We start from the raw sequence: 11,543 nt of genomic DNA on the forward strand, positions 1-11,543 counted from the left end.
ATTTAAAATAACAATAATAAACTCATTACATGTTAACATAAACACATTTTTATTTTAAATAATCATATTTTCCAAAACAAACACACAAAAAGAATTAGTGAGAAGCACAGCATTGTTTTACAATTCTGTAGACATTTTTAATGTCTGGCTTAATAGAAGATAGCTGGAATCTTATATCTGCTTCTGCATTTAATCTGCTACATCACATGTCATACAACCTTTGGGAAATTCCACTGTATATTCATGACAAAATAAGGACGAAAATGGCTAATAATGTCTTAGTATTGTTATAAAAATAGTTTTGACCATGTAGACAACCCCCCTCCCCAAGAAAGGGCCTTGGAGACCTCCAAAGATCCCTGGATCACATTTTTAAAAAATATAAAATGTCATGGCACATTTTTTAAAAAGATTTTATTGGGGAAGGGGAACAGGACTTTATTGGGGAACAGTGTGTACTTCCAGGACTTTATCCAAGTCAAGTTGTTGTCCCTTTAATCTTAGTTGTGGAGGGTGCCGTTCAGCTTCAAGTTGTTGTCCTTTCAGTCTTAGTTGTGGAGGGCGCAGCTCAGCTCCAGGTCCAGTTGCCGTTGCTAGTTGCAGGGGGCACAGCCCACCATCCCTTGTGGGAATCAAACCAGCAACCTAGTGGTTGAGAGGACGCGCTCCAACCAACTGAGCCATCCGGGAGCTCAGCGGCAGCTCAGCTCAAGGTGCCGTCTTCAATCTTAGTTGCAGGGGGTGCTGCCCATCATCCCTTACGGGACTCGAGGAATCGAACCGGCAACCTTGTGGTTGAGAGCCCACTGGCCCATGTGGGAATCGAACCAGCAGCCTTCGGAGTTAGGAGCACAGAGCTCTAACCGCCTTAGCCACCGGGCTGGCCCTGGATCACATTTTAAGAACCACTCTTCTAGACCATGCCTGGGAGCCGATTTCTGACTTTCACACCCAAAGAAGCCCATCATTCATTCACTCAACAAATACTGCACACCTACTCTTTTCAGACACTATTTTGGGCAGTGGAGATGCAGCTGGGAATAAACCAGAGTCCCTGCCCTCACGGGACCTATGTTCTAGTGGGAGGAGACAAGTAATAAACAATAAACAAAGAGTTTTGCCAGGTGGTAATAATTGCCACGAAGAAGAAGGAGCCAGAGAAGGCAACAGAAATTGAAGGGTGGGGGCTGTTACTAAGCGTGGTCAGGGGGGCCTCTTGGAGAAGGCGAGCCGAGCCTGAAGGATCCGGAGGAGAAAGCCAGGAGGATATCAGAGGAAGAAGCATTCCCGGGATCAGGAACAGCAAGTGCAATGGCCGTGAGACAGAAGTGTGTTCACCATGTGTGAGGAAAAGGCGGCTGGTGAGGCCTGCAGGGAATGAGTGGGGGGACAGCAGTGGCAGATGAGGTCTGAGGATGGGGCGTGCTCAGATGCTGCACACACTATGAAGGGTAATAACAATTTCACTGAATTCATGTCCCTCATTGCGGCTGCAGATCACTTTCTCCAAAAATGGCCTCGGCAGTATTTCTAGTCCCCCATGCTCTCCCAGAACCTTGTCATTCTCCATCAAGAAGTCGAGTCTACTTCCTTTCCCCTTGAACCTGGGTAGGGCTCAGTAACTTCCTTGATAAACAGAATGTGGTGACACAGTGTGACACCGAGGGTTAGGGCATGAAATGCAGTATGGTTTCTGCCTGGCTCTCTCTCTGTCATTGGGTGCTCGCCCTGGAATCCAGCTGCCATGCTGTGAGGAAGCCCAAACTAATCCAAGCAGAGAGACCAGGGAGAGGCCCACGTGGAGATCCTGAGGCTTGCAGCTGATGGCCAGCAAGAACCAACAGACATGCGAGGGCACATACTTTCAGATTGTTCCAGCCCCCAGCCGTCAGATCTTCTAGCTGAAACCTTGGACACTGTGGAGCAGAGAGGCCATCCTGGGTGTGCCCTGCCTAAATTCTTGACCCGCAGGATCTGTGAACATAGTAAATGATTGCTTCACACAACTACATTTTGGATAATTCGTAATGCAGCAGTTAATAAGTGGAACAGAGGCCTCTTAGCATCCTATGTGAGCTTGCCAAAGTACTAATCTAATCAAAATAGGCCTGACTAAAACCCTGCAATGATATCTCAGGCTAAAGTCAAACGTAGTGAGCCCACCAGGGTATTAAAAGATTTCAGCAATCCCTTGGCCTTCTTCCCTCCAGGTTATGACAGGGCAGTTTGGGTATCCAGGCTGCAGGGTGGAGGCAGTCCCAAAGTAGGTTAATAAGAAGGAAATAGTAACAGTCGGGTATGGGCAATACCGAGTGTCTGACATTCTTCTCCCCCAATGAACAGAGGCCACATAAACACCAGAGAAAGCCCAAGGTCTCTTCCCCTGCTACTCCCCACCCTTTCCCCTGGCCACAAAAAGCCCCTGGTCATGAAGGATTTCCAGGTGAATTCCTTAAAAGTTTCAAGTAGAAGTTGCAGCCGTGGGCCACACTGACCTATAGATAAGTGTGTCTGAAAGCACAAGTTAGTTGAGGTGGTAGACTACCACAGACATGGCTGCCATCTCTACACAGGCTCCCATGCCTGGGTATGCAGGTCAGGCTTTCCACCAGGAGGCGGACTTTATTTCCCTACACCTGCAGTCTGGGCTGGACATGTTTCTTGGTTTGACCAATAGATGAAGAGGAAGAAATAATGTGTGAGTTCCAGGCTGAGGCCTTATATATGAGGCCTTGCAGCCTTCATTTTCATCTTTTTGGGATCAAGCTACTCAAGAAATAAGCTTGGGCTAAAGACCACAGGGAGCAATGCCACATGGAGAGCACCCCAGCCATTCCAACCAGCCTAGCTGAGGCACCAGACATGTGAGTAAAACCATCCTGAGCCCCAGTCAAATTCCCGGCTGCAAGCAGATGAATGAGCAACCCCAGCCGACACCATGTGGCATAGAACGGCCCAGCGTAGTCCAGCCAAACTACAGAGGCATTAGAAATAATAAATCCTTGTCATTTTTAGCCCCGAAGTTTTAAAGTGATTTGTTACCCAGAAATAGGTAACTGAAACAGTTGCCATCATTTAAAAACATGAAATTGTCACACAAAGCCATGAAGTTTGGGGCTTCTTTTTTCGAAAACACTTTAGCTTTAGGGCAGAATCTGAAAGGTGTGGCCCCAACCTATAGTGAAGATCTGTGGATACAAGGCAAGCGCTTCAGAGAGAGCAGGCGTTCTGCCTGTTCCTGTGATTTTTCCCGTGGAGGGGGCAGAAATGATGGGAGCTGGTGACAACCAATCATATCTCTATTCTCTCCTGAGGCAGGTTCACTGGGTAGGTCATAAATCAGCAAGTTCGCATTATTTCTGGACAGAGAGAGAGAGTTCTCCCAGGAATTTAGCAAACAAAATATGCTCTTTTCCCTTGTTGAAATATATAAAAATTTACCTCCTAGGACAGTACGTACAGGTGCCTTGTGATTTATTTCAGAACAATAAATGGCAGACACACTTGGTTAACTTCATCTTTTGCTCAAGAGAAGGGAAGACATAATTAATTACCTGGTGGTGACAGGGAACCCTCATGGCCATAAAGGAGATTTGACCACTGAGCTCCTGAACTTGGAGGAACCCCAATTCACCCAGCTTGTCCTGGGCTGGTAGGCTGGGGGGATTGGGGCAACAGGGATATTTTGTAAAAAGAGCTGTTTTCTACTCTTACCACCCTGGAAAGGTGGGGAAGGGGTAATTGCCAGGAAGAGAGGTGACCCAGGGAAGAGGGAATTATTTCCTGGCTTCTTCCCAGTGCTCCAGATCCTAGGAGCCTCTATAGTAACAACATTGCTTTGTTTACCCTAAGCCTGACTCTGACAGGAAGTGATGCTAGAAGGGCTCTATATATGTAACATGCAGAAAAGCTGATACAGCCACTTTCCACTGAAATGAAGCAGAAAATGCTAAATCACACACAAGCAAAATAAAACTACTGGGCCTGCATTCTTGCCTATCAACAAACAGCTGGGGCCCAGCACCTCTGGCTGTCCTGGGGAGACTGACAGCCTGCTCTGCCTCTCTATTTTCTTTTTTTTTTTAACCCCATCTCCAGGTTTGCCTACAAGCTTTATTGCTCAGCCGCTGAGTCTTGGAGCAAGGGAGATAGCTTATCTCCGAAAAGTAGAAGTGCTGGCCCCATGGAAGCACTAGGGGATGGCCTGAGATAATTCCAAGACGGAAGCACTGCTGTCATTATCATCATTTCTATTTTACAGAAGAGGAAACTGAGGCACAGGGAGGTTCCGTAGCTTGACCAAGGGCACAACTAGCAAACAGCAGAGCTGGGATTCAAACCCAGGCAGCTGGGCTCCAGAGTCCATCTAACACTCAGAAGCAGCTAACGGATTCTTAACCATCCACTAGCTGCTTCTGAGTGTTAGATAGGAAAGGATTTTGTAAGTTGTAGAAAAAATCAGTGCACGCTTGAAGAACAGTTATAATTCTGGGAAGGCATAAACTAAGCTCCCTAGCTCTGCCCCAGGGCCAAGCTGGAGGAAGAAGAGCAGCCCAGCTGTCCCCCACCTGACAGAACAAAACTCTACCCTGGAGTGCCAGGACCTTCAGTATGGGTCGCTGGGGAGGCCTGTGTCTGTCTGATGGCTTCCTGTCCCGCTTCCCTTTCCTGCTACCGGAGATCTAGTGCCAGGAGGTCTAGAACAGACTCTGGAGCCAGATTGTCTGATCTTGGATTCAGTCTAAGAGAAGAGGTACCTGGCATCTCTCTCTCTCTCTCTCTCTCTCTCTCTCCCCCCCCCCCCCATCTCTATCTCTCCCACCCCCACTCTCTTGCTCTGGGAGAAGCCAGCTATTATGTCAGGAGCAGATCTACAGAGAGACCCATGTGGTAAGGAAGGCCTCTGACCAACATGTGAGTGAGCTTGGGAGTGAATCCCCCAAACCTAACCAACTCCCTCACAGTACCCTCGCCAGAGGCGCTGACCTAGAACCACCCGGGAGCTGCTCTTGGATTTCTAGCCCTCAGGAACTAGATACGATAATTAATGTTTTTGTTTTAAGCTGCTGAGTTTGGGGGTCATTTTTTATGAAGCAGTAAATAACCCATACATATTTCTCACTGTAGGAACCCCCTCTCTTCCTTTTACTGGGCAGCTCAAATCAGGTGAGGTAGTAAAATGAGTCAGAGCATGTGCATTCAATTATCTGTGGTTGCAAGTTACTTAACCTCTCTGTGCTTGTTTCCACATTTGTAAAACAATGATGGAAAGGAAGATTGTGAAGATTAATCAGGGAATAGAACTGTGAGAGTACCTGGCCCAATGCTGGGCCCTTGGTGGGGGCCTGATAAACCTGAGTACCCAGTTCCTGACTGATTTGCATGCTCCCCGCCCCCATTCATGGAATGGGCTGGGACTTGGACCAGAGGCTTTGGGAGGTCCTCATGCTCCTGATGTGAGATGTGACTGCCTTCTGTCCAGCAAACTGGAACCAGGCCACGATAGACGTTGCTTTCTGCAAAGCGGCCTTAGAGGTTGTCTTACTGTAATTAATGCTCATTCTGACATAAGTCAGCAGCCCTCTCCTGCCTCCTGCTGTGTGACGGTTGATGGGACAGGTTGTTGTCCTGACTTGGTCAAGCATGTTAAGCAATTTCCATACCTAGTGGCATTCACATACTAGTACCACGAGTACCCCCTCCTTTACCCTATGTAATTCTTTGGTGCCTGCCAAGCTGCTGGAGAATCCAATTCTCTTGCAGCTGCCCAAGACATGCCTCGTGTCTAAGTTTCCCTTAATAAACGCCATTAATTACCAACTGGAGTGCTGTGTCTCTTTCTTAGGTCTTTTCCCTGCCCTCCGCTTACAGAAGCATATTTTCAGGTCTTTTCCCTGGGTCTGTCTATACTAAGAGTCCTCTTCCCGCCATTGGAGACAGAGGAGAAGGAGACCTATCCTGTGCCAGGGATTTTTCTCCCAGTCTTGGGGTGAGAAGAGACTTGTCCATGAGAAGCAAGATGTACTATTGAAAAGGTGCCTAAGCCTGGCCAATGCAGAGCAGGGGCTGGTGCCCCAGTGGCCAGGCCTGTCACCACCTCCCCTTAGGGTGAAAGCAGTCTGATTTGCCACTCCTTAGTCCCTAACATATTGGGGAAACTGCAATTTCTAATTTCCTTTCCAATTTCCAATGTGCTCATTTCCTTTCCTTTTCACCAGCTTTCTTTCCCCCTCACCCCCCTTTTTAAATTTTTAAAATTTATGTTAAACACAAATAATATATGAAAAATATTAGCCAGCATTTTCTGAGAACTTACTAGCTAAGGTTCTAAGACTGTTAGGTGTCTCACAATCACTTTATGAGGCAGGTTCCTAGGTTAGCACCATTTTACAGCTTAGAAAACTAAGGAATAGAGGTACAGTAAACGCTCAAGGTCACAGAGGCAAGAGAAGCTAATGAAGCTCAGGCTTCAAGGTGAGCACCTCACTGACACCGGCAGTTCCAAGGCTCTGGGCTGAATTTTGTATTCATAATTAGTAATTTAGTAGTTGTTTTCTTAAAGAGGCCCACAAAAACTGGATGCGGCCTCAGAGGTAACAGATGTCGTATGCTGTCTTCTTGCAGATATTTAAAAAATACATCTACACATACACACACACACACACACACACACACACACACACACGGAAATATCTCCCCCTTTAAAAATACCTGTGGTCGCACAGTGTGTACAGCTAGCACCCGACTCTTTTCACAGAAAATCTTAACTCTCCACGGTTCTAACCGTCGAGGGGTGTCCGCCAAAGAAGCTCCAATTTATCAACCAACCTTCCCAGAGCTGAGCGCTCCACTCCCCTCCAGACCGCGACCGCCCCTTCCCCGGGGTTCCTCCCCGCGTGCTGTCCCTTCCTCCCGCTTCTCATCGCCGTTTCCTCCCTCACATCTTCGCTACTTCTATAACGCCCCCATTCCGTGCTGCTCCCTCCGCATTCCTCCTTTCCTCGCCCTGGCCCTGCGCTTCCGCGCCCACCGCGTTTCCTGCCTGGCGTGGCCCCTCTGCAGCCCCCGCTTCCTCCCTGCGGCCCTCACTGCTCTTACTTACACAGCGTCGCCCCCACGCTTCTCGGATCCCTCCGACCCCCTCTTAGCAGCCCTGCCACTCCGCGGCCCCGCTGGAGCGCACAGCCGGCGGGCTACGACGCGCGCTGACAGGGTAATGAATGGCTTCAGCGGTAATTAGAGACCCAGCGGCTAATCATGGTGTACATTTACATTTTAAGTGCTGCAGAGGGAGCGAGGAAGGGGAAGGGACAGGGAGGAGGGAATGCGGGCTTTTTCGATGCTCTCCCTTCAAGGACCCCGGAGCGAAGTGAATCCACGTCCTGTCCAGCTGACGGCAGGGGCGGGGCGGGAGGGGGGTGAGGGGAGCCCCGCCTCCCGGGCCATACCAGGCGGAGGCCGCATCCTCACCTTTTGCAAAACCAGAGCTCACAGGCCCTTTCTTCCAAACTGCAGACTCCTGCCTTCATGTCCCCCCACACACACCCCTAGTGAACGTTCTGCCTTGGCTTAGATACCCCGCGGATGAAGAGTTTGCTTTTTCCCTAAACGACCCGATCCAAGATCCGGTGTTTCCCGGAAAATAAGACCTAGCCTGACAATCAACTCTAATGTGTCTTTTGGAGCAAAAATTAATATAAGACCCGGGATATTATATTATATATTATATTATATTGTATTATACCGGGTCTTATAGCAAAATACGGTCAGGTATTATATTGTATTATACCGGGTCTTATAGTAAAATAAGACCTGGTCTTATATTAATTTTTGCTCCAAAAGACACATTAGAGCTGATGGTGCGGCTAGGTTTTATTTTCTGGGAAACACGTAGCTTCCGGCTGTTCAGGGACTTTCTCAGGCCTAGCCGAACTGCCACCCTTTAAGTCCCACAACTTCCCTGGCCTTACAGAGCGTGGGGTCTCCTGCACTGCCCCAAGCGCTGCAGTCTTTGTGTCTTCTCAAGGCTGCTGTGCCTCCGGCTTCAATGGCTGTTCTCGTGGGGCCCGCGGGAGCTCGCTCACTCAGGGCCCAAGTCCAGGTTCAGAGCAGAACGCGACCGGAGGGCCCCTGATCCCAACGAGAGAGCAGGGGATCGGGGGAAGTCCGTCACTCATACTTTGGGACGCAAAGGTCCACCTGCTCCAGCCACTCCCAAAGGGCGGTAATGGGGTCAGCCCGGAGTTCTGAACAGCGAAGGCCGAGAGCTAGGAGTTACAGGATGCCGAGGGGGCGAGAGCAGCCGTGAAGAGGGAGAGGAGGACTCCGGCAGCTCCATCTTAAGACTGAGGCCCAGCTTCCCCAAACATTGCATGCCCCCAACACTTTGAGGGTTGCCTTCCACTAGCTCTTCGTGCGCCACCCCGCCACGTTCCTTCTTAGGCACCCCACCCGGATCAAGTCTGCCCCACTCTCTCAGTTCTGACTGTGAGGTGCGTGAGATGGGTGGAAAGATAAGGGCGCTGGGGCCCTGCTAGGAAGGGTCCAGCTCCTTCTGCAAACCCCTGCCTGCCTTCAGCAGTCCTCGCCTCTTGGCTTCACTGTTCATCTCTCCTGGCAGGAGACCTGGGGCCACTCTCTCGGTCCAGCGAAGGTCCCGGAGAGGGGCACCCAGTAGCTTCATAATGCCACCAAAGCTTCAACTTCCCGTCTTCCTCCCTTTTCTCTTTTAAAATCTGCCTTCGCCCAGTCTCCTATTTGGAAAAGGACCCCGGAGGTCACGGGGCCAGCGAACCACTTGGGAAGAAGGGGGATTCACGTCAGCAGGGAAACATGCCTGGCTTATCCTAAGGCCTGCAGCTCTAATAGTAGACTTTCAGGCGGGGGGGAAGGAGCTTAACCGCCCCCCCTTGAAAAGGGATCTCCTTGTTCTCTTCCCATTCATCCCAGGGAACAGTCTGGCCAAGAGCCTCGCTCCCTATTCGCCAGGGGTGTCCCGGGGTCCGGTAACCTCCAACCCAGTCAGGCGCGGCTAGGCTGAGACCTCAGCCTCCGGCTGCCCTGTGAGGACCGCGCCGCGACGTAGTCATCGGAGGGCAGGCACGGAGTAGGGCCGGAGACAGCGCCTTCCGCACTTGCTGACCGTGCACAGGCTGTCCTTGAGCCAAGAATACTGGCTCGGGAGCGGAAGCGACAGAGTTGGGGGTGTCCCCAAAGGAGTGGAGAAAGAGGCCCTGCAGGCCGCTTGTAAGTCTCTCCGTGGGAGGGGAGAAGAGGAGGTCTTCAATTAGAACGCCCGCGGAAGGGCTTGGGGACCCTGCTTGAAGCGGCGTTTGCAACGCAAACGCAGTTTTTATTTAGCTTGCTTGCCCGTTTATAAGGGTTGGCTCGGGGAGGGCTCATGACGATTATAGGAGAACTTCGCCTACCAAGTCACCCTCTGGCGCTGCCGTTGCGCGCCAGGATGCGCGCTGCTCCCACGCTCCTATAGCAGAGGATCTGACCAGATTCCTAGAGGCGGGTGAGGCTGGGGCGGAGGCGAGCGGACCGAGTTAGGGGCGGGGCCTGAAGGTAGGGGCGGGGCTCCCAGGCTCCCAGGCCGGGCCTCCGCTAAAGGCGCGGAGCATCCCGCGCCGAGAGCGCAGAATAGAGCAGCGATCCCGGTAGAGAAGTGGAAGGCAACGATCGCGCCGTCGCAGCCAGCCCGCCAGCGTCCGAGCCGCTCCCGCACCCTTACCCCTGCCGGCCTTTACCCAGTCGACCAGCGGCCATGCAGCCCCGAGGCTGAGGCGGCCCCATGGCGAAGCCCGCGTCCCCGCGGTCCGGGCAACGACGGCGCATGGAGAACTTCCGTAAGGTGCGCTCGGAGGAGGCGCCGGGGGGTGGTGGGGCGGAGGGGGGCGGCCCGGGCTCCGGCCCCTTCGCGGACCTGGCGCCCGGTGCTGTACACATGAGGGTCAAGGAGGGCAGCAAAATCCGGAACCTGCTGGCCTTCGCCACCGCCAGCATGGCGCAGCCAGCCACTCGCGCCATCGTATTCAGCGGCTGCGGTCGGGCCACCACCAAGACGGTCACGTGCGCCGAGATCCTGAAGCGCCGCCTGGCTGGCCTGCACCAAGTCACCCGGCTGCGCTACCGGAGCGTGCGCGAGGTGTGGCAGAGCCTCCCGCCAGGGCCCACGCCGGAGCAGAAGCCCAGTGAGCCGGCCGCCAGCCTCAGTGTACTTAAGAATGTGCCCAGCCTCGCCATCCTACTTTCCAAAGATGCACTGGATCCGCGTCAACCCGGCTACCAGCCCCCGAGCCCCCATCCTGACTCTTCATCTCAGCCAACCGCGCCAACGCCCAAGAGGAGCTTAAGGGAACCCGCTGCTGGAGAAGGCTCCGCGAAGCGGTCACAACCCGAGCCAGGTGCTGCGGAAGAGAACCAGACGGCCTGAACACTCCCGGCCCTGGGCCACCAGACGGTCTGGATCTTAGCCCCAGCGCCTCCACCTTGAGACGTACCTCCACCGGTTCACACCTCGGTCTGCTGGAGCTCACAACCTGGTCTCAACTCCCCAGACTAGTTTCGTGGACCCCACACCACAGGAGAGGGACCCAAGGAAGCTTCGTGGGGCGGTTGCTCCTCCACTTGTGTTGCCTGAAAGCAACCTTCATCTTTTCTGAGCCATACTGGGATCCTCTTCAGGGAGGGAATTCTGGGCAGTGGGACTCTTGAGCCTTACTCAGGACCCCCAACGGTTAGAGACACCCAGCATTCATGAGGAGGAGTGTGGAAGCCAAAGGGAGCTGTTGGAATTACCCCCACCAGTGGAGAGCAAGGGGTGAGAAACTGGTAGGGGAGTTTGTGTTGTGGGGAGCCCCATTCTGCCCCTCACCCCAGGACATTTACCTTTGTAGTTTTCCTTCCCCTGCTTTTAAGGAGCATCCTGAGATTATGGTGGCCGGGCAGCACCCCTGACTCTAGCTCTTGTAACATTCCCCCTTCCCCATGCTGGCCCAGAGGGAGAGACCCAGGACAGAACTCTCCATGCCTCCTCCCTTGAGCCCCACAGCTGGATTCTTGCTTCCAATAAAGCAAACACAAAAATGGCTCTGTCCCAGGTTTTTTCCTAACCACTTGGGTGCAAAGACAGCTCTGGCCTGCCCCCTTGTGTCTCAGTCCCATCCAGCCTGGGATCCTTAGCCTTTGGAGTCTTCAGGGTCAGGCACAGACTGGACAGTTTTAAAATGGTGCGAGGAGCACATTGCTCAGTCCCTGGCTTCTCCCTCTCTCTCCAGCCCTCCCTGACTGCCTCTGGCCTCTGGCTTGTGGGTGGAAGGAGGCCTGTCTCCCCCTGTGCATCACCAGTAAAGAAAAGGGAGCAGCACATTGCTTTTCTGGGAGAGAAAGGAAGAAGAGCATGGATGAACTCCCCTGGGGGTGGAGGAGTGTCATTGCCAAGAGTGGCAGAACCTACTGGGGTCCCTAAACCTGCAGCCTCCTGCCAATAGACTGAGCCTTATCTAGAAGACCAGCACAAAGCCCTTCATCCCATGGGT

At 52.4% G+C, this 11,543-nt stretch overlaps 1 protein-coding gene across 1 annotated transcript; it reads left to right on the top strand.

The window, feature by feature from the left end:
- Positions 1 to 9,562: 9,562 nt before the first annotated feature.
- On the top strand, positions 9,563 to 11,093 carry RPP25 (ribonuclease P/MRP subunit p25). Its single transcript, XM_019750952.3, has one exon. The coding sequence runs from the start codon at positions 9,797 to 9,799 to the stop codon at positions 10,436 to 10,438; it is 642 nt and encodes a 213-aa protein (XP_019606511.1). The 5' UTR covers positions 9,563 to 9,796; the 3' UTR covers positions 10,439 to 11,093.
- The last annotated feature ends 450 nt before the right edge of the window (positions 11,094 to 11,543 follow it).

Source organism: Rhinolophus sinicus, chromosome 3 (assembly GCF_057876585.1).
Source record: "Rhinolophus sinicus isolate RSI-liver-muscle chromosome 3, RSI-T2T, whole genome shotgun sequence".
Classification (NCBI taxonomy): Eukaryota; Metazoa; Chordata; class Mammalia; order Chiroptera; family Rhinolophidae; genus Rhinolophus; species Rhinolophus sinicus.